At 37.4% G+C, this 24,330-nt stretch overlaps 1 protein-coding gene across 27 annotated transcripts in view; it reads right to left on the reverse strand.

Moving 5' to 3' along the window:
• The window catches only part of LOC306987968 (myosin IXB), a 57,636-nt gene that overhangs the window by 26,246 nt on the left and 7,060 nt on the right, over positions 1-24,330 (reverse strand). For all 27 annotated transcript variants that reach the window (XR_013795294.1, XR_013795295.1, XR_013795296.1 and 24 more), the window contains exons 2-3: positions 17,787-18,683; positions 7,414-7,508 (exon numbers count right to left, since the gene is read on the reverse strand). Coding sequence is in view for 24 of the 27 variants with exons in the window: in XM_079592631.1 (XP_079448757.1) it covers positions 7,414-7,508; positions 17,787-18,623 (932 nt within the window). In the remaining 3 variants the exon portion in view is untranslated. The remainder of the gene's footprint in view (positions 1-7,413; positions 7,509-17,786; positions 18,684-24,330) is intronic.

The raw sequence follows: 24,330 nt of genomic DNA on the forward strand, positions 1-24,330 counted from the left end.
TTCAGAAGCACACAGATGTCAATCAAAGCGCCAGATGGCCTAAACAAAACTCTCAATGCAGAGCAACAGTGAACGCCCACTTTATCCCCATTCATTTTCATCAAAAAGATATCCGATAAAACGTTCTGAGACTTGAACAAAACCATCCAGATCTGGGATGAATCCAATACTACAAACTTTGATTTGAAACAAAAGACTGTGTGCTAGTGTCTAGTGTCCACTTAATGACCGTCATCCAATGAAGTAGTCCCCAGTGCACTGGGCCGGAGAACAATAGTGCCACTGAGAGCATCCGTACGGCTTTATTGACGTCTCTCAGCCTCTCTATAGAGCAGCGCGAGTAAAGTACCGCCATCAGGGGGTAGTTATAGGAGCTAGTCAGCAGGGGTGACGGCGTAACTCGCCGCTTTACTACCGTAGTACGATGCATCATTCATTGCAGAAATCAACTAGCCCGTCACGCCTGTTTCCCGAAACCATATGTCGTAAATTGGTTGTTCAACCACGTTGGTTACTGATGTAATGAAGCCGTTTGAGATTTAATTAATGCTAGATGTTGAAGCAATAAGCCCCGCGTCGTTGTGCCTAACAACGCCACTTAGCTGTTCTAAATCCACTGTAAAACACGGCTCCAAGGGGCTTATTGCTTTTATAAAACGGCTACTCCATAAAAATGTTCATTTTAATATTTATTTATTCATAAAATAAACACCAGCAACAACGTTATAAGACATTTATTCCTCCGCCAAGCAATGTAGTTTCAAAGAGGTTGCTAAGCAACACATGCAGCAATAAAGAGTCACAAACGGCAGTTGTGCAGTAACACTAATGTAATGCGGACACAGGTGTGTGTTTGTGTAACACTAATGTAATGCGGACACAGGTGTGTGTTTGTGTAACACTAATGTAATGCGGTCACAGATGTGTGTTTGTGTAACACTAATGTAATGCGGTCACAGATGTGTGTTTGTGTAACACTAATGTAATGCGGTCACAGGTGTGTGTTTGTGTAACACTAATGTAATGCGGACACAGGTGTGTGTTTGTGTAACACTAATGTAATGCGGACACAGGTGTGTGTTTGTGTAACACTAATGTAATGCAGACACAGGTGTGTGTTTGTGTAACACTAATGTAATGCAGTCACAGATGTGTGTTTGTGTAACACTAATGTAATGCAGACACAGGTGTGTGTTTGTGTAACACTAATGTAATGCGGACACAGGTGTGTGTTTGTGTAACACTAATGTGTGTGTGTTTGTGTAACACTAATGTAATGCGGACACAGATGTGTGTTTGTGTAACACTAATGTGTGTGTGTTTGTGTAACACTAATGTAATGCGGACACAGGTGTGTGTTTGTGTAACACTAATGTAATGCGGACACAGGTGTGTGTTTGTGTAACACTAATGTAATGCGGACACAGGTGTGTGTTTGTGTAACACTAATGTGTGTGTGTTTGTGTAACACTAATGTAATGCGGACACAGATGTGTGTTTGTGTAACACTAATGTGTGTGTGTTTGTGTAACACTAATGTAATGCGGACACAGATGTGTGTTTGTGTAACACTAATGTGTGTGTGTTTGTGTAACACTAATGTAATGCGGACACAGGTGTGTGTTTGTGTAACACTAATGTGTGTGTGTTTGTGTAACACTAATGTAATGCGGTCACAGGAGTGTGTTTGTGTAACACTAATGTGTGTGTGTGTGTTTGTGTAACACTAATGTAATGCGGTCACAGATGTGTGTATGTGTAACACTAATGTGTGTGTGTTTGTGTAACACTAATGTAATGCGGTCACAGATGTGTGTATGTGTAACACTAATGTGTGTGTGTTTGTGTAACACTAATGTAATGCGGTCACAGGAGTGTGTATGTGTAACACTAATGTGTGTGTGTTTGTGTAACACTAATGTAATGCGGTCACAGGAGTGTGTTTGTGTAACACTAATGTGTGTGTGTGTTTGTGTAACACTAATGTAATGCGGTCACAGGAGTGTGTTTGTGTAACACTAATGTGTGTGTGTTTGTGTAACACTAATGTAATGCGGTCACAGGAGTGTGTTTGTGTAACACTAATGTGTGTGTGTGTTTGTGTAACACTAATGTAATGCGGTCACAGATGTGTGTATGTGTAACACTAATGTGTGTGTGTTTGTGTAACACTAATGTAATGCGGTCACAGATGTGTGTTTGTGTAACACTAATGTGTGTGTGTTTGTGTAACACTAATGTAATGCGGTCACAGGAGTGTGTTTGTGTAACACTAATGTGTGTGTGTGTGTTTGTGTAACACTAATGTAATGCGGTCACAGATGTGTGTATGTGTAACACTAATGTGTGTGTGTTTGTGTAACACTAATGTAATGCGGTCACAGATGTGTGTATGTGTAACACTAATGTGTGTGTGTTTGTGTAACACTAATGTAATGCGGTCACAGGAGTGTGTATGTGTAACACTAATGTGTGTGTGTTTGTGTAACACTAATGTAATGCGGTCACAGGAGTGTGTTTGTTTAACACTAATGTAATGCGGTCACAGATGTGTGTTTGTGTAATAAACTTTTATTTAAATAAACTAAATAAACCAAACATTTTGTTCAAGACAAATCATAAAAATTGGTGTTCTTAATTCAAAACATTAAAATTATATTCATTATAAAAACATTATGTGTCATGAATATATTTATAACACTAATGTAATGTAATGTAACACTAATGTAATGCGGTCACAGGAGTGTGTTTGTGTAACACTAATGTAATGCGGTCACAGATGTGTGTATGTGTAACACTAATGTGTGTGTGTTTGTGTAACACTAATGTAATGCGGTCACAGGAGTGTGTTTGTGTAACACTAATGTGTGTGTGTGTTTGTTTAACACTTATGTAATGCGGTCACAGATGTGTGTATGTGTAACACTAATGTGTGTGTGTTTGTGTAACACTAATGTAATGCGGTCACAGGAGTGTGTTTGTGTAACACTAATGTGTGTGTGTGTTTGTTTAACACTAATGTAATGCGGTCACAGATGTGTGTATGTGTAACACTAATGTGTGTGTGTTTGTGTAACACTAATGTAATGCGGTCACAGGAGTGTGTTTGTGTAACACTAATGTGTGTGTGTTTGTGTAACACTAATGTAATGCGGTCACAGGAGTGTGTTTGTGTAACACTAATGTGTGTGTGTTTGTGTAACACTAATGTAATGCGGTCACAGGAGTGTGTTTGTGTAACACTAATGTGTGTGTGTTTGTGTAACACTAATGTGTGTGTGTTTGTTTAACACTAATGTAATGCGGTCACAGGAGTGTGTTTGTGTAACACTAATGTGTGTGTGTTTGTGTAACACTAATGTAATGCGGTCACAGATGTGTGTATGTGTAACACTAATGTGTGTGTGTTTGTGTAACACTAATGTAATGCGGTCACAGATGTGTGTATGTGTAACACTAATGTGTGTGTGTGTTTGTGTAACACTAATGTAATGCGGACACAGGTGTGTGTTTGTGTAACACTAATGTGTGTGTGTTTGTGTAACACTAATGTAATGCGGACACAGATGTGTGTTTGTGTAACACTAATGTGTGTGTGTTTGTGTAACACTAATGTAATGCGGTCACAGGAGTGTGTTTGTGTAACACTAATGTGTGTGTGTTTGTGTAACACTAATGTAATGCGGTCACAGATGTGTGTTTGTGTAACACTAATGTAATGCGGTCACAGATGTGTGTATGTGTAACACTAATGTGTGTGTGTGTTTGTGTAACACTAATGTAATGCGGACACAGGTGTGTGTTTGTGTAACACTAATGTGTGTGTGTTTGTGTAACACTAATGTAATGCGGTCACAGATGTGTGTTTGTGTAACACTAATGTGTGTGTGTTTGTGTAACACTAATGTAATGCGGTCACAGGTGTGTGTTTGTGTAACACTAATGTGTGTGTGTTTGTGTAACACTAATGTAATGCGGTCACAGATGTTTGTTTGTGTAACACTAATGTGTGTGTGTTTGTGTAACACTAATGTAATGCGGACACAGGAGTGTGTTTGTGTAACACTAATGTAATGCGGACACAGGAGTGTGTTTGTGTAACACTAATGTAATGCGGTCACAGGTGTGTGTTTGTGTAACACTAATGTAATGCGGTCACAGGTGTGTGTTTGTGTAACACTAATGTAATGCGGACACAGGAGTGTGTTTGTGTAACACTAATGTAATGCGGTCACAGGTGTGTGTTTGTGTAACACTAATGTAATGCGGTCACAGATGTGTGTTTGTGTAACACTAATGTAATGCGGTCACAGATGTGTGTATGTGTAACACTAATGTGTGTGTGTTTGTGTAACACTAATGTAATGCGGTCACAGGTGTGTGTTTGTGTAACACTAATGTAATGCGGTCACAGATGTGTGTGTGTGTAACACTAATGTGTGTGTGTTTGTGTAACACTAATGTAATGCGGTCACAGATCTGTGTTTGTGTAACACTAATGTGTGTGTGTTTGTGTAACACTAATGTAATGCGGTCACAGATGTGTGTATGTGTAACACTAATGTGTGTGTGTTTGTGTAACACTAATGTAATGCGGACACAGATGTGTGTTTGTGTAACACTAATGTGTGTGTGTTTGTGTAACACTAATGTAATGCGGTCACAGGAGTGTGTTTGTGTAACACTAATGTGTGTGTGTTTGTGTAACACTAATGTAATGCGGTCACAGATGTTTGTTTGTGTAACACTAATGTGTGTGTGTTTGTGTAACACTAATGTAATGCGGACACAGGAGTGTGTTTGTGTAACACTAATGTAATGCGGTCACAGGTGTGTGTTTGTGTAACACTAATGTAATGCGGACACAGGAGTGTGTTTGTGTAACACTAATGTAATGCGGTCACAGGTGTGTGTTTGTGTAACACTAATGTAATGCGGACACAGGAGTGTGTTTGTGTAACACTAATGTAATGCGGTCACAGGTGTGTGTTTGTGTAACACTAATGTAATGCGGTCACAGGTGTGTGTTTGTGTAACACTAATGTAATGCGGTCACAGGTGTGTGTTTGTGTAACACTAATGTAATGCGGACACAGGAGTGTGTTTGTGTAACACTAATGTAATGCGGTCACAGGTGTGTGTTTGTGTAACACTAATGTAATGCGGTCAGGTGTGTGTTTGTGTAACACTAATGTAATGCGGACACAGGAGTGTGTTTGTGTAACACTAATGTAATGCGGACACAGGTGTGTGTTTGTGTAACACTAATGTAATGCGGACACAGGAGTGTGTTTGTGTAACACTAATGTAATGCGGTCACAGATGTGTGTTTGTGTAACACTAATGTAATGCGGTCACAGATGTGTGTTTGTGTAACACTAATGTAATGCGGTCACAGATGTGTGTTTGTGTAACACTAATGTAATGCGGTCACAGATGTGTGTTTGTGTAACACTAATGTAATGCGGTCACAGGTGTGTGTTTGTGTAACACTAATGTAATGCGGTCACAGATGTGTGTTTGTGTAACACTAATGTAATGCGGTCACAGGTGTGTGTTTGTGTAACACTAATGTAATGCGGTCACAGATGTGTGTATGTGTAACACTAATGTGTGTGTGTTTGTGTAACACTAATGTAATGCGGTCACAGGTGTGTGTTTGTGTAACACTAATGTAATGCGGTCACAGATGTGTGTATGTGTAACACTAATGTGTGTGTGTTTGTGTAACACTAATGTAATGCGGTCACAGATGTGTGTATGTGTAACACTAATGTGTGTGTGTTTGTGTAACACTAATGTAATGCGGTCACAGATGTGTGTATGTGTAACACTAATGTGTGTGTGTTTGTGTAACATTAATGTAATGCGGTCACAGGTGTGTGTTTTTTGAGTAATTTACAACGGCTTTGAACGCGGCTCAACCAATCAGAATCAATGACCGGAACTATCCGTTTTAAATTTGCTATAAATTACGGCATCTGAGGACTATTGGCAATTTTTCTCAGTTATTTCGATTTATTTCCAGATTCAATCATAGACTCGTTCTTACGTACTAGAGCTCGTTCACACATGCGCACTCTTCAAAAACAGTAAAAACTGTAAATCTCTTGACAAACTGAAAGATATAAATGACATTTGTATTTTTTGACATTTTATGTGTTATGAATAAAAGATATAGATTGTACTGTACGTCAGCTTGCTTATTTGACTCAAGATAAGGATTTATCTGAAGAGACTGCTTCTAACCACATGTTGAGATCTGTCGCTCACACACACAACCGTGCGATGCGGTTTGTGAATGTTCGTTGTAATGCTGGTTTCTGGAAACACACACTCGCTGAACTGCTGATAACGACAGAGCTTGTGACCATATTTGGCTAGCGATGCTTTCGGGAAACACACCCGTTTAAACACGCCGTCTGCCGGAGTTTCGCATACTTTATGCCAATCACTTACACACGTACATCTCTGTTCACAGATAATGTAAACCGTTGAGAGATAAAACACGTGTGTATCAGTGTATTGGATCCGTGCATACGCTCTTAAAGTGACAGCAGCCTAATATTCCTGCTGATGTCTATGTTTTTATCAAAATTATTTTCTATTTATTTATTATTTACTGTATACAACACATTTATTCTTTAATTTATATATATATATATATATATATATATATATATAGATAGATAGATAGATAGATAGATAGATAGATAGATAGATAGATAGAAACATAATTATATATTATATTTATATATTATATTTTATTAATATTCATTCAATTAATTATTTCTTTATTACCTGGACATGTTTTAATGAAACTCACCAACTTTTTTTTTATTGTGCTATTTTTTGTGTATTTTAGTTACACTGCACAAGGGCTAAACTCACCTGGAGGTAAATATTAAACTGGTCAAGTCAATGGAAATGTATATAATTATATTTTAAATTAAATGTATTTATTTATTACTACATTGAGTTGTTTTTTATTGCATTTATTATAAAATTGTATATATTATGATTATTTATATGTAACATTTATTCATATGAATATGAACATGAACTCGTCTGTAAATCGGTTCAATATAAACCCGGTCATGTGACTCGCTAGACACCAAAAAGTGCGACTACGAAGAAACCGTATAAAAAGAAAACTAGTTCTTGGAACTGGAGTCCGTTGCCCAGAGTGAACAATCGAGCACAACATCTCTGCCGAGGAGGAACCGTGTCTGATCCACTGGTTCCTTAATTGTGTTTATACAGCGTCCGCCAGAGTGAAGGAGGAAGTGATGTGTACGGCTGGTGTGTGACGTCAGGGTGTGTGTGAGGGAACAGCAGATGATAAGAGCTTCAAAGCCAAGGGTCAGTTTCTGCAGGACACATGAAATGAAAGTGAACTGAAGGCTCGCTCACCCGCGCACCACTCCGCTCTCGAGGTAGTTGACCTGGATGAACTTTCCGAACCGGCTGGAGTTGTTGTTGTGGGCGGTCTTTGCGTTTCCAAATGCCTGTTGAGAGAGAGAGAGAAAAAAAACTGATTTTGTAAAATTATACTTTTTTGTTTTGCTTATTTTACTGGAAGATATGCGGACGGTTGTGGTCAGAATGAATGGCACCCCATGATCAAAAATAAATCTGCATCGTTTATCCTTTTGATCTTTCATTCAAAAATGAGCAAAAATCTAATTTTTCATTGAAGTAAAATAATTGAAAGTGCGGGCGAAATCACGTTCTGAATAAAAAAAATTATAATAAATAAAATAACAAATTATCAGATTTATCAGGGGTGTCAATCATTCTGGCCACAGCTGTATATGCATTATTTTTCAAATGCGAAAACAAAATTACATTTTGCAGGTAAATTTATAAACTTTAAATAAACCAAACATTTTGTTCAAGACAAATCATAAAAATTGGTGTTCTTAATTCAAAACAATAAAATTATATTCATTATAAAAACATTATTATAATCATTACAATTTTGTATAATAATATAATGTATTATTATGATCAATTATTAACAATGATAAATAGAAACTTTAAAACTTATATTATTGAACCATTATTATTAATTCTAATCATTATCACTATTATTCTGTAAACAATACTTATTTTTACTATAAAAAAATAGAACATCTAATAAATAGATTTAAAAACTATTTATTTAAAAGAAAATATTATTACCACTATTTTATTATTATCTTTAAATTACTTTTAATAAGAAAACTAAAGTGTTATATTATTATTATTACTATACATAATCATAATAATTATTCTTATTACAAATTATTATGAATAAAAATACAAATCAATATTAAGAGAAATATACTATTTCAACACCAATATAAATGTATTATTAATAAAAACAATTATGACTATAATTATTTGAATAATAACAACAATAATAATTCTTAATGCAATTAACAATTATTAATAATTTGCAATTTTATTATAAATTATAAAATAAATTATTATAAAAAATTGCAATGTTGTTATAAAATTAGAATACATGTCATAAATTTTTTTAAATAAAAAACAAAAACCACATGTAAAAATATATATTTAAACAGTCGATAAAGACAAGAGGAACATGATTTAATCATAAATAAGATAAAATCATGTTTTAGATGCAATATATTTGCAAATATTCTTTATTTGCGTGAAGCGTCTGATAATGTGCTGCGACTCTTGATGTTATCATGGCCTGTAAAGTCACATGACCTCACTCACAGTCACATGACCTCGCTCACAGTCACACCTCGGCTGTGTGAAACGCTGTGATTAACGCGTCTGTGGCGAGGAAGAGCCGCGGGCCGATGCCAACCCCAGCCCGAGGAACAGTGCTCGCCCAGATCGCCCAACAAAAGCCCCGTCCCATCTGTGCATGCTAAAGAGAGAGGCTTTGTGCCAGACACCAGTGGAACACACACGGGGGAGGGGACGGGCTCGAACCTAATTAAGATTCCCTGCAGTCGACCTGTGACCCCTTTCACCAAACACACCACTCCATATGTATAGTGTAGCCAATCAGGGCGGCGGAACTGCCACGAATTAGCATTCTGTCACTGTTTACTTGCTCTCATGGGGAACACAACACAAGAGACTTCATGCACTCTTTTCTAACAACAGCTTAAAGCCAGTCAAGCTCCAGAAAGCATCAACAGTTGTCCATCTGACCGATAGCTTTCCAATAAAGCCATTTTCCTTCCAGCGAATACACTCCGATGTCAAATTTGTGATGCTTTATTATTGGCGCCTAAATATAGTGTCTATGTCATACAGTATATAGTGTGCATCATCTCATATGGACTAGATTATGATGCTTTAACGGTTTTATTATTATTATTATTTTTTGGAGTTTGACAGAGTTGGTTAATATAAACTGTTGAAGTATTGACAAGAACGATATGAAGACTTCTCAAATGAAAAAAATAAAATAAATTAATAGAGTAAATAAATAGGCTAATAATAGCTAAATATATACAAATGAACCAAGTAAATAAATACAAATCAGTAAATAACTACATTTATTTAAATATAAACAAACTTATAATAAATCCATAAAAAATATTAAATTAAATATATATATATATATATAGTAAATACATATAAATAAAGACTAAGGAAATAAATATAAATAAATACCAAGTAAATACAAATAAATACCTAAATACATACAAATAAACCAATAATTAAATAAATGTAAATCAGTGAATTAATAATAACTTAATAAAAAAAGAACATCCATAAATAAGTAGCCTAAAAAAAGAATAACAATGTGAATAAAATAAGTAAAAAAATAAATAACCAAGTAAATTAAAATAAATAAACAAACAATGACTAAGTAAATGTATAAAGAACTATGTAAATAAAAACCAAGTAAATAAATAATGACTAAGTAAATGAAAAATAAAAATACAACTAAAAAATAAAAGAAGTTACTAAGTAATTAAAAATAAATGATCTAATTATCTATATATCTTTAAGGTTCTCAAGATAACATAATTTTTTTTGGGACATATTCATGCAGTAGTTCACGAGAAGAAAAATCACAAGATTCATTGAAAAAAACCCAGAAGTGAAAGAGTTTCCCGCAGTCAGTTGACAGTGGATTTGACAGCCGCTAGATAAACAACGCAACACACTTCACTCATGCAGTTCAGATTGAAACATGTCTCCACACACTCGCTGTGATTGGCTGAGGGACTCCGGGGGAATGAGGAAATTCAACACGACGAGAAGAGCGTTTCTCTGAGTGTCGCAACACAACAGCAAACATGCGGAGTGCGTTTTTCTGCCCGACATGGGAAAGGAAATAAAAAGCGGTAGGGGAGAAGACAGAAACTGCCGTCCTGTCTGGACTGGTTCTTATTCCTGCTGATATTTGGGAGTCAGCAGCAGATCTCCACGGCAAAGCCGCAAGCCTCTCGTTCCGTGCAGAAACTACAACTTCAACAACAATAAATACCAGCAGGACCGAACACACCACTAACAGAACAACAACAGCTTCAGCATGTGCCACTGCCTCACCCTCACCTGCTGTACATGAGCTCTGGGAACCGGAAGTAGAGCGGGGGGGGGGGGGGGGGGGGGGGGGGGGTGAATATTATTTATATAATATAAATATTATATTAATACAAACAACATTTATATTTATAACAATACAATTAATAATGAATATATAAATATAACTTATTGTTTATTATTTACATATACACATACACATTGTTTGTTTACATATAATCAATAATTAAATAATTATTATATAATAATAATGATTTAATATAACTTAATACATATTAACTGATTATTTATACTGTATACATGCAATGCAAGTATAATATGTATTACAAATTAGCCCATTTATATTAGATATTATAAAATGTATATTAATTTATAATAATAAAAATGTATATTTAAATATATACATGCATACAGTGCTATGCATAAGTTTAGACACCCACGCTAAAGTTGCCTAAAAATAGGAATAAAAAATATATAATATTTTGGAAATTGATCTTAATGCCTTAATTTTAAAAATGAGGAAAACTCCAACCTTTAAGGACACCAATTTAGTTTGTGAATGAATAATGCATCGTAAATAAATAGAGACATTTTTTTAATTAAGGCATTAAGATCAATTTCCAAAAGATGATTTTTTTATTCCTCTTTTTAGGCAACTTTAGCATGGGTGTGTTCACTTATTCTAGGCACTGTATATAATAAAAATAAACAAATGCATATAAATATAAAATAAAATATATTATATAGTATAGTATAATATAATGTATTATTAAATTATTATACAAATAACTAATTAAATATCTAAAACAAATATTATATTATAATAAATAATAATAAATATTATTATTATATTAATTTTATAGTAATAGCCTATTATTAATTTATACTTCTAATAATATATAAATTATATAATTAAATTTTATATATATATATAATTACATTTTATATATATATATATATATTTTTTTATTTTTTTATATACACACACCAACAAACACACCATATAAATATCTATTTGTTGGCTACAGCATACATCCTAAATCTAAAATATATATTTTATATACATTTAGAGATCACAAAACAACTTTATAACTTTGTATAACTCATTATTCCAATAACAAATTATTCCTTCATACATGTATGGCTGCCAGAACTGCACGTTCACCCGTCTCTGGTTTGACGGCCACTGAAATCTAAGTCATCCAAATCAACAAAGGCCCTATTCTCAGAGAGATTTTCACAAAAAGGCCAGCAGAATCCTATTACTCACAAATCACACTATGGGACACTCACATGACTGTTAAATATAGCAGCTTCTCCTTTTATTCCCGGAGCAATGAGATCGTCCAAATATCAGGCCAAGACAATCTCGCCGTCTCAAATAAACTGTATGACTTCACTCTTGTTTCTGCCTCTTCAGCATTAGCACAAGACGACTCCGGATGGTTTTGTTCAGTGTTGTCATGATACAGTGTTAGCTGGTGACGGCGTGTGCGAGCGCTAATTGAGATCACGGACACAATGGCATATAAACAAACGTCCTTCAAGCAGAACGAGGCATCAATTCATTAGCTCACAATAACAAACAATCCACTTCTGTACATTTTCTAACTCCAAGTACTAGGAAAAGAGAGCGTGATGCTTGTCCTAGCATTAGCGCCGATTAGCTATACCTTTAAGGAATGAAAAAGGGATTTCCTCAAGAAAAATAGTCTTTAAAATGGTGTGCAGATGGGGCAAATCACACAAACAAGACTTGAATTCAGACTTTTGGTGTTTGACTATACAGTATTAAGCCCTTTAGATCTTTAAATGAACAGACGCTTATTTACAGCAACCTGAAAATTGTAGACAATTGAGATCTTAGGCCTCCAATGAGCCTTTAATGACAGAATGGACTCTTGGGCGATTTCACTTTACAAACTTTTCCACATGTCGACATCCCCCGTGTCTTGTTACAGTTGTTCTACCAAAAATAGCTCAGACCATCTCATAAGCCAAAGTCCACACAGGACTAACACAAAGCCCAGAGATAAACAATGGCCACAAAATAGCAATTACTGCTTCCTGAGGAACAATATGCTGACTCTAAACACCCAGTGCGCAGATCGGCCAATGAGGGAGTCAAGTCTCTACAGCTAGCACTTCCTGTTGCAAAAAAAAAAACAAAAAAAAAAAAACTACTTCCTGTTGAGGTGATCAGCCAAAGGGAACTTCCTGTCTGTGGGCTGCAGAAGCATTACTTCAGAGAGGACTCATATTAGCATTACCTGTGAACGAAACCCTCACCGTTCTCGGCAATGCATGAAAAACAGAAAGCAGGAGAGTTTGCAGAGACGTCCTGTTGAACAGCAAAAAAAAAAAAGCAGTCCTTTGCAGGGTCTGTGGCAAAAAAACCTCTCCTGTTATCTGATACCCAATGACGTAATGCACTAAAAGCCACTTGGATCTGGATTGGAAGAAAACCACATTTTTGGCTTGATTGATTCCAAACGGTTTTCCTGCAGGGCATTTCAAGAGGAATGTGACTCATAAATAGGTCACTCACCGTAGATACTTCTTTCTAGTATTTAGTACGCATGCAATGATGCGAAGGTCAAATATGCATTCGAACAAAGCAATACGGTTGTAGGAGGAGATTACGAAAGAGTGCAGCTCCGGTGAGAAGGCAAGCCAAACCGGTCGGACGTGCTGGTCAACGACAATAGATGCCAAAGATCTCTGTTTACATCATAAAAATATGCATGTAGAAGCGGAGACAATAATGTGCACCAGCTTTAAAAAGGACTGCAAAATTACAGTTTATGTTGCGTCACAGTCCATGAATTAGCTTGTAATACAGTTTGAAGACAAAACTATTTGCTACTTGGGTGAGGCTTTTTAGTAGGCAACAATAATGGTTTCCATATACACCTATTTTTATGTGCATTTTGAAATATCGCATGAAAAAACGCTGGATGGAAACGCTAAGATAAGCTTGATTTCTAAAAATCCACATAAAAAAAAAAAAATGCATATATCCGATAAGAAAACAAGCGCATAAACTATGATTGAAACACATTTACTGAATAAATTCCACAATGCGCATCAAAAAAGTCATGTGACTTTGTGTAACGGCATAACTGGGCTAACCAGCAGACTGAACTCATTGCACAGCATCTGAAATGCATAAGCAAAGTCTGTCAAAGTGGTTTAGTAGTACAATTGCCTTCCAGAAATGTCTTACACGACTGCATTCCCAAAAAGAAGGCATCCACCTCCGAAAGCAAGATCACTTTATTGCGTTTCGTCTGCACGCTCTAAGGCGCAGGAAATTATAAACTGAATTATTATATATAGTGGCTTATCCTACTGCAGCAACTTCAATTTTTCTTAGAGATATTTATTAAAGTGATATGTATTTTGTAGTTTGTTTTGGATGAACCAGAAATTTTGACAATGGTTCCAGTCTCGACTTTTTGACTATTTTAGAATTGCCCATGACCGCTTTATAATGGGAGTCTATGGCCATGCACAAACATGTCCTTAAAACAACCCTTAACGTTCGTTTTCAAAACTGTGCAGCTCACCGAGTGGTTAGTGGTGTTCGTTAATGTTCCAAAACAAGTAGCGTAGCGAAATACAGTTTCTGTCGTGTTTTATTTGGCATTTTGTAAAATCCCATTGATTTCCGTTGGAGGACTCATTGCTCATTGAGATTACTGTCCTACCGGAAACGGAAAGGGGGCTGTTTACATTTGGTTGTAGTCTTTTATGGTCTTTCCATCAAGTGGTCGGGAGTGTGCCAACGCTTTAGGCTCAAATAGCGAGCGGAAGTTTATACGCGGTTGTGAGGCATCTGAAAAAATAGTTCCGCTATAGAAAAATAAACGGATTGAAATCATACATTGCGCCGATATATTTGTTTTTAATCATCAACGAACACCACTAACCACTCGGTAAGTTGCACAGTTTTGAAAACGAATATTAACGGTTGTTTTAAGGACATGTTTGTTCATGGCCATAGACTCCCATTATAAAGCGGTCATGGGCAATTCTAAAATGGTCAAAAAGTCGAGACAGGAAACATTGTCAAAATGTCTTTGTCCACCACTTGTTCATCCAAAATAAACTACAAAATACACTCAGTGTTAAATACCGGAATTATCCTTTAAGCGACTTTGTTCTCTTCGGCCCATTGGATGGAAACTGTGCTTTTTTCGCAAATGTGATATTCCAGTTTTGCGCATTTGTTAAATTCGCAACTTTGAACGGAATACATGGCTAATTAGAATGAGTTACCGATTCCACAGTTGGTAGAAGAAAACTTGACCATTTACTAACTGAGACTAATATGCTGACGGTGGTACCATGCGGTCCAAAAGGTTAGAAATGGGAGTGCAACCAAGCTTAGAGGATTTATCCGTTCAAGTGACACGTGGAAGGCTGAACTAGAAGGAACTTTGCATTGACCCACATATGGTAACATTTCTCTCTAATACATTGGAAAGAATAATAAGTGGAATATTGTGTCCTTTTTTAACAAATCAGCACCAATTGATAGTCTTGGAAGAGACAAACGAACTTCATAAGACCATAAAAGGCAGAGAAACCTCAAGGAGATCTGATTCTGATCATTGAAAACGTCTGGATGGAGCTTTGTTCTGGTCTCGATGTTCAATTGACCAGTTTCACAGGCTGCTTCTCACCACAAGTGAAGACGCAGGAATATTTGGTTATGAAGCCTCAAGACACGTCTGCCAAAGGGACAATGACTATGCTGACTGCGGGGAAATGACTTCTAGTTTTCAAAAACCACAAAGACTGAGGCAAGCGTCAACACAAAATCTGCCCCTTTCATCTCTTCCAGGACTTGCTACGCGAGTGAACTTTGCTCTGATATAAGGGGGCTGAGATAAGAAACAACACCAAACGACTGATTTCTCATGATATCATGTGTACAGAAAATTTTCTGAAGTACAAAGAAGAGATGTGAATCTGGAAAGCCACATGGGTTGGTTTTGTACCTAATAAATTGCCTGATAGATCACACGCAAGTGTGAAATCTGGATAGGGCTGCACAATCCAATATATTGAAATATTGCAAATGTACATATATACATAACGCAATGACTTACAATAAATACATGATTTTAATACTTCAAAATATTACGAAAAGTATAAGTTTTAGGTCAACGCAGAAAGCAGAGAATAGACTGGATACATGACTGTTACATATATGCGTGACATGCTTCATGTTATTAGGCTCAATAAGCAAAGTAGTTGCGTGCACAGAAAGCCGCCTCTCGGACAGCGTGTAATCCGAATTTCAGATCTCTTCCACAGCTTATATGAAAATACACACAAAATTGTCAAAATGCCCATCTAGGGGAGTATGTAAACAGTCAGTTGTCTCAAGTCAAGTAAACAGTTGAGAAAGAAAGCGTGTATGTAACAATATATTGGATCCATGCAGCTCTTAAAGTAACAGCAGAGCACCTTAATAAATCTGCTTCCATCTGTGTGCTTAATGTTAATCAAACAACAAAAGACAGAGAAAATCACTCACTGCTCTTGACTGAATAACTTTTGTATCTTCAATAAGAATCAGCGTATATTAAAAGATTATATTAAAATAAATTTCTGTGGTTAAGTTAACCTAATATAGGCCTACCTGAAACCCTAAACCTGCTGGCTTACTTTTGACATTAAAATTAGGGCTACACTTATTTATGTAGCTAATACTACAATAAAACACTGTTGTTCAATTTCGGAAATTGCAGGGATCCTTCTCACAAAAAGAATGTGAAAGACGTATGTTGGTTATTTAATTTTCTTTTTTTAAATATATTCAAGTATAATTTACAAACTTAAAGCATTATCATATAGCAACATCGAACATTGCATCATTTAACGTGTTGTCGCATATTGCATTTTTCTTCAATATCATACAGACCTAAATCTGGAGATTCCAATTTTCCAATAATCTGAATAAAGAATAAAGTAAAATTTCATAATATCACTCTAGCCTTTCTCCAAATGCACTCTTGCGAGCAAAACAAAAGGGTTACCACTACCATAAACCGCCAGGAGATCAGGGATGAGGAAGGGGTTCTGCTGAAATTTAGCAGAAATAACTGAATGTGCTTGAACAGGTTTATGGGATCAAGCAATAATTTTGCAGAAAGAGACATAAAACAACAAGGACTGCATGAGACACGGCCCCCTGAGGAAAGCCTCTAGATGTAGGTTTACCGGTACTGTAACATGATATATGAAAGTACAGCAAGTTGCGACCCCACGTTTCAAGCACAGGCTTGTGGGAAAGTACTCTGTAAATAACTGATCTAAAGAGCTACAGTTTACAGTGAAGACTGAGAGACCTGTGGGTAAGCTGTCATTATGGTTGTTACAAAGTATTGTTCTAAGTAGAGTGCTTTTCCAGAGCCTATAATTCCAACCAAAAAAACATTTTGTAGAAACAAGTCTCCAAGGATTCAAAATCATGCACAAAATGAATACAAATCGTACACAAACACCCAACTTTGGCAATCAAATTAAGATATCTTACATGTCACTAGCATTTTTAGGCGTTGACAAGTTCTAAGGTTGACAACTACAAACCCCAAACTCATCAACTGACTTCCTTTTTCTTCACCCTTTTAATACCTTACAACAAAACATGTGAAAGTTTTTAAAACTCAAGAGGCTTGAGCTTAGAGTCTGCACAGAGTGAAATGCAAGAAGACCTTTAGAAACAGTTTTTAACCATCCCACATCCCTAAGTCCTCAAACAAATCTTCTGATCCCCAATTTAATAATTGTAGGCCTGCCTTGCGAATGTTCAACATACCGAGCTTTTCAAAACCCTACAATTTCAACCAAAGAGATATTTTGTGGAATTGAGTCTCCAAGGGTTCGAAGTCATGCATACATCTAATGCATAATGCTTAAATAAAGATAAAATACTACACAAAAAAACATATTTGATTGACAATCAAATATGTGGTTCTTAAATGCTATTATTATTTGTGGCGGTTGACAAGGTTGATAAACCCACCAATTGACTTCTTTTACCCTTCAAATACACTAGAACATAACATCTGATAGGTTTCAAAACTCTCGAGACTAAAGCTCAGAATCTGTCCAAGAGGAAGTTGGTACTTCCTACTATCCCATGTCCCAGTAAGTCCTTAAACGAATCTACGGATCCAGATTTCCCTTATGAATGTTGTGAAACATGCAACCAAACCCCGTTCATATCTAGGTGTTGATAATCTTACCTCAAGCACAGGTCCTGCACCCAAGATGGTTCGTTCCACGCCGCTTGCGTAACCCTTCTGACTGAGGGCCGTCAAGCAGTGAATGAGGAAGTTAGTGCTTTGCGTTTTGCCCGATCCACTCTCTCCTGAGATAACGATACACTGGTTGACGTGCTTGCGCAACATGGCATAGTAGGCCACATCGGCAATAGCGAAAATATGGGGTTCCAGCTTGCCCAACTGGTGGTTCTCGTACATTTTGACATATTTGGGGTTGTAAATGGGCAAGAACTTAAAGGGGTTGATGGCAACGAGAATGCTGCCTGCGTACGTGTAGATCTTCTTCTTTTGAAAGCGATTGCGAAGGTTATCCAAGATGGTGTCCTCACTGAGGACCGGAAGGTTGCAGAGGTCCTCGAAATCCTCCTGCTTTGGTGGGAGGAAACCCCGAGCAACCAGTCTCTTGGCCTCCTGCTCATTTGCCACGGCAGGCAGGTGCACATAGCGGATGGAGCCATCATGGTTTCGCTCCTGCAGGAGAAAGTAAAACCCCTCGTTCCGAGAATGTTGTTCCTGGGCTTTCCTCGGCCAGAGAAGGACCCTGTGCACTGGAAGATCGGTCGATTCCAGCACCCACTCCTCCCCGCCACACTCCTTCACCTCCGCCAAGACATATCGCTTGCTGGCGTCCAGTCCGAGGACCGCTGCCACATCTTGGATGACGGTAGCTGCGGTGGCCTCCTTGGTGACACTGACAGTACAGCACGACGCCGTCTCTCGAGCCAGTCGGGGGTATATCTGAAGTTCGTAGGCCTTTCCATCTTGGCTAGTCGTCCCATCGCCATCTTTGACACTCATTCTGACTCAGGACGAGCCCCTTCAGCATTACGTACTGCCTTCGCAACCACCATCTAGCACCTGGAAAAGAGGATGCAAGGAATTAGGCCTGCGACTAACAATTAACATGAGTCATGAATCAATTATTTCTACGATTAAGCATTCTGCAAAATAATCACTTTACTTCGAGTACATAAAACATACAAACATGTTTACAGTAAAATAAGCAACAGACTGGCATTAAAACACCTATCAACTACGTTGAATCATTGCAGAACACCCTGTGGCCATTTTTCAAATCTATATTTTTTAGTGCCGTCGAATTGATTAATCACATCTAACATATTAAAAGTCTGTAAATATATACAGTTTGTGTGTGTCTATAACCCCCATTTACAAACTTTTATGTTATTTGTGATTAAATCGCAATTATTCGATTTGACGGCAGGCACTTTGTTCCAAGAAATGTACAGATGTTCACTACAGATAAGCAACATTTATTGACGAAGGTTGTCCTTGACAGCACACAGAGCCAACCAACCAACAATGTCATTTGTCAACAACCATTTAAAGTGATTTTATTGATTAGTTATTGCAGTCCTACATTATGTACTGGCCTACTTTTGTTTCTTTCTATTAACCTTCTACTTTCTGCTTTGAAACAAGTTCCAGCAAGTCTCATTTATCTCGATTAGATCAATCATTTGTAAACAAGAGCTTCTGGATTTAATTAAACGGAGATAAGGTGCCATTGCCATTATTTGGATGAACCTATCGCCCCATCCTTTATTTGTCAGGCCTGCAGCTCTTCATCTGACCTGATTATTCATGGAGTCTGACTCAGACTAAACAGCTCCTTTATTTAATCTCCCTAAAGCGTGTCCCTGCAATAAACTCTGATCACAAGTGGAAATTGTATCCGTGTAGCAAAGAGTCTCACAGGAAACTGTGGTCACGGTTATAGTCTGTGTGTTGCCGTGAATCTGCCCCCTCATCCTAGCTAGCAATACACAGCACATCTCTATAAATATACAGTACAAAGCCACAGCTGCTTCATCATAGGAGTCAATATCATCATAGCAAATGCATCCGTGCATAGCAACATAAAGTGGTATCTATGTCAAATAAGACGATGTGAAATCAAAATGGACACCATTTAGCCTACTTTCTTATTGCACACATTGCAATACATTTTCCTCTTTTCATATGGAAATGGAAATCAAATCTCCATGGAAATCAAGTCCTGTTCGGCATTCACTCAGAAATAAGTCACATTACAGAAGTGCAATGTTTTGCGAATGCTTTACAAGGAGCCCTAACAGGCCACATGCTCCCAAAGGCTTCTTGAAGAACCAAAATCTGAACTACCAATCTAAGCTTATCCAACGCCATTTATTTAATTTTCAGATTACTGAATTTTGGCTTGGCTGAGTCATTTCTATGCGGCGGAACAAACGATGCAGAACACTGTACGCTTGTTCTAACTGTAAATTTACGGATACAAGTTATTTCCTGGTTAGACGAGAGCCAAGTGTCTTTAACAGCTGTCACCTTGTATTGAGCAAAATTAAGTTACTCTGGAAAATCCTTGCGAATGAATGGATGTATTTTCTGAAGGCTTGTCATAGTGGTGCATCCACTGAGCCTAACATTTTTTATCTAAGATCAAATCAAACCATGAGGGGGTCAATAAACTAGTCCAATGTGTGCTTTTTTATTCGTTATATTTCCTAAGTTTGGTAAAGTAAATGAAAAAAATTCTGGTAAAAATTTGCTGGTAAACAATGGCTAAATGTAAATCTAAATGTCTGTAAAATAAACAGTGGAACTGTCTAAACTTTTCCAGCCTGGTTTCTCAGATGGGTGAAAGTAGGCCATCCTCCTAACTTGGCTGTTGACCATAACCAGAATCAATAAAACTCCAAGGCATGCATAAAGTCTGCGACCACAAAAACAGCATCATCATTACGGCTCATTTTGAGCTGGTCTGAAATAGAAAAGCCAAGCCAGGTTAACTCTTCTCAAAGCATGCAACACCATCAAGGGAAAGAGTAGAGTTAATATATCTCTGTCATGTTTCAGAGAAAGTTGATAACTTATAAACTTTAAAGGCAGCCTTACTGTGAGCTACGACGTTGTTAATCGATAGCATTTGCTTTTGAAGCTTTTAGCCTGCATTAATTCATCTTAGTTTTAAAATAATCTTGTTTAACAGTGGATTTCGTGTTGAAAAACTGCTCTAACATTATTTCCATTTTGTGCCATATAGCTTGCAAAAAAGTATTTTTGTCTTGATTTTCAGTTCAAATATCTAAAGAGTCCTTAAAACTAAATAAATTAACTTTAGAAGCAAGTATAATGACTAGTTTTCTTTTCATAGATTGTCTCTTTAATACGAGTGCATTTTGGAAGATTTTTTCACTTCTTTTAAATATAAACAGGCTAAAAACAAGTGAAAAAAATCTGTGGAAAACAACCTACACTTATTTTCATAATTCAAACTATGAAAGCCAAGTCTTAATCTCTTATGCAGTGTTGCTTCTGAAGTAAATATATCTTATCCCAAAGATTTGTAGATATTTGAACAAGTCAAAAAAGATAAATCAAAAACTTAGGTCAAGAGCTTGTAGCAAAGCCAAATGACTTGAAATCATTGACATGGTTGAGAACAAGGGAAAAAAATGGCAAGACAAAGTCACTGGCGAACAGTAAAAATCATCACCAAAGCGTTACTTGTTTTCAAAGGATCACCAGGATCATCCCTCGAACGGTTTTCTCAGAGGAAGCTCAACTGACTGGCACGAAAACAAAAGTTTTGGCCTCTTTTCAGGAGGGCAGCGGGAGAGATTTGTGATTCGCCAGAAGGGTCGATTCTTCAGCTCCTCACGTTTCGGCCTCCTTCAACACTTCCTACGGATAGAGATACATGCAAGTTGGCCGAGCTCCCGGGAGAGGGAAAAGAGAGAAAAACCCATGAGGTAAATCAGTCACAGGTTCTTTATGGAGCACAGATGCAGCCGGAGACGTTCTGAATGAAAAGGTCCGTTGAAGAGGAATGTGCGGCTGAACCAGAAACAGGGCTTTTGTTTTAATATCACCTCCATTTAGGAAGCAAGTCTTTTAGCAGATGCGTGGGCAGGGGAAAGACACAGGCTTCCCTACGGACGACGGTCTCGTCTGGGGGACGTTTCCTTCTGGTTCGGGCCTACGCTGAATGATTTTCAATCAGACAGACAGAATATGCAAAAAGTCGAGAGCACCCACGTCTCTAGATATGACTCAAATCGCTTCTTCAGTGCAAGTCTGGGATTTTTTTTTGTTTGTTTTGGTGCTAAAAAGTAACACTGACTCTGAACAGAGTGACTTACAGTAACTAAGGTGCAACTTTTTTTCTCTCCAGAAAATACGATACAGATTTTATGCAGTTCATGTATTATCTGAAAATCAAATCAATGATCTTGGCGTTGCAAGTTCTTGTGTACAAGTTTTCAATCTCAAATATGACAGTAATAGTAGAAACAATAGTAAAAGTGAGTGACACAACAAAAGGGCCAAATGTGCACTATTTCCTTCTTTTTTGCCGCTGAAAAGACATGGAGAGGGTTATTTTTCCAGCTGACCTTATGGCATATGCATTAGCAGGATTTTTCCTTACAGACGCACAATTTATGGGAGGAGAGTATTTAAATGCATCATACAAGGTGATTTACTAAGGTTTGCGCCAGTCAATTTACTGGTATTTGCACCGTTATTTAATGCCCAAAAGAGCATATTTTAAACCAGACACTAATTTGCGCTGATCATTTTGGAAATGTTGTGTCTGTGTTCTGTAATTTCCACGTCTTTAGTAGATCAAGCGCAGAACTTCCCAATCCCAACGGCTTTTTTGGGAATGCGCTCTCTCATTAATTTGCCCTGTTTGGTAAAACTGGGCCTAAAATCAAATGAAGAAATACAAATCTAAAAAGCCCATTTTAGCCCAGATAATGCTTCAGTTTAATGAAAGCAAGCTCATGTAATGTAAAGAGGCAGTAGTGGGTCAAGAAACGCCTCCAACTCCTGAGAGAAATCAACTCCAGTCTGAGTGGAGCTCAATAAAACATCAGCAGTAGTTTCCACAGCGGGACACAATCTCAGCGGCCTGGACCTCCTGCAGACGCACATGTGCTCCAGCTTTAGTTTCACCGTCCTATCCCACCGCAGGAACAAGCACTTACTGGAGACAAAGAAACCCTACGATCTCGAAAAGCACCAGATATCCAGAAAGTGGATACAGTGATACAAATCACTCTTTGATAAAGCTTTAAACTACAGTTTTATTGACTCTGATGTAACTTGAGCTAGAGTTATACACGATTGCACAACCAAAATTACGAATGCTTGGATACTTACATGCAGTATTTATTACACATGATTTATCAGTTCACATCATCATTATTGTTTTAAGTTCATGTGTCTCGTAAAATTGAATCAGAAAAACTTCCCTTCTCTCTTGCAGGATTTATTTTCTTCTCTGGTGATGAGGGCTTTTTGTTCTTGTTCAGGTTTCTTCAATAGAGAAGAAAAGAATTGCAACTTCTGTTTCATGCCGACTTTATTAAAAGGTAATTTTTGTGCATTTTTACCAATTAAAATTGCATTTTTTAAATTTCATGTCCTCCATATACTTCAACTGTTTGCCATTGGTCAGTCAAACAAATTAGTGCAATATAAGAACGTATTTAAACCTCAAACTAGAACTTGAAACTTAATGTTAAGGGGCGGGACATTTCCCAAACACGATCGAAACACTTGACCAATCACAACACACTGCTCCAGCCGACCAATCAGAGCATAGTGTGCTTTTCAGAAGGAGGGGCTACATAGAGACAGGAACTAAACAGAGCGTTACTGAGAGGAACTGCAACAAAGGAGAATATGGGGAAAAATAATGAACATTCAAGCATGTTAACCTGATCTAGCAGAGCACAAAAAGTCTCTGCACAAAAATTGCAACGTGTTCTAAAAAAGAAAGAAATCTCACACTTCTTCTTTCTTTTGAGATGTAAATGACTCAATTACTCTTTGTGCTGCAGAGTAGTTGCTCAGATACAATGACTGTTTTGAATGTTATCAAATCATGCCGTATCCGATCGACACGTGCGCTCTGTGCCATTTGCATGCAAACAGTGTGCTGGACGTGCCTGAGAAAACACGGGCCTCTCAAGCGCTCCAGGGCAAAAACACTGCATACAATACTGACAAAAAAAAGGGCAGATACTTAATGAGGAGCAGCCAGATATACAGACTCCATATGAACCGGCATGACGTCAAACCGAGATAAGCTTACATTTTTGATCCTAAAGGTCACCTCTGTCCGAGGGGAATTGCTGATTATGATCCAAAGAAAGCAGAACGTGCATCTCATGTGAAAAACCGTGGAAGAGGTGGAAAGAGAGTCAAGGAATAGCGCATATAAACTCGAGGCGAACATGAGCCTGTTTGTTCCATCTTTAAGATGCATTTAAATAACTGAAGTTGTTTCTGGGCTCTACTAGAACAGGTTTTCCTGCTTGAATGTTGATTATTTTCCTCATATTCTCCATTGTTGCGGCTCCTCTCTTCCCAGTCTGTCAGTAACGCTCTGTTTACTTCCTGTCTCTATGAAGCCCCTCCTTCTGAAAAGCACACTGTGCTCTGATTGGTCGGCTGGAGCAGTGTGTTGTGATTGGTTGAGCTCTTTGTGTTT

The sequence above is a fragment of the Phoxinus phoxinus genome (assembly GCF_949152265.1).
Source record: "Phoxinus phoxinus genome assembly, chromosome: 20".
NCBI lineage: Eukaryota > Metazoa > Chordata > Actinopteri > Cypriniformes > Leuciscidae > Phoxinus > Phoxinus phoxinus.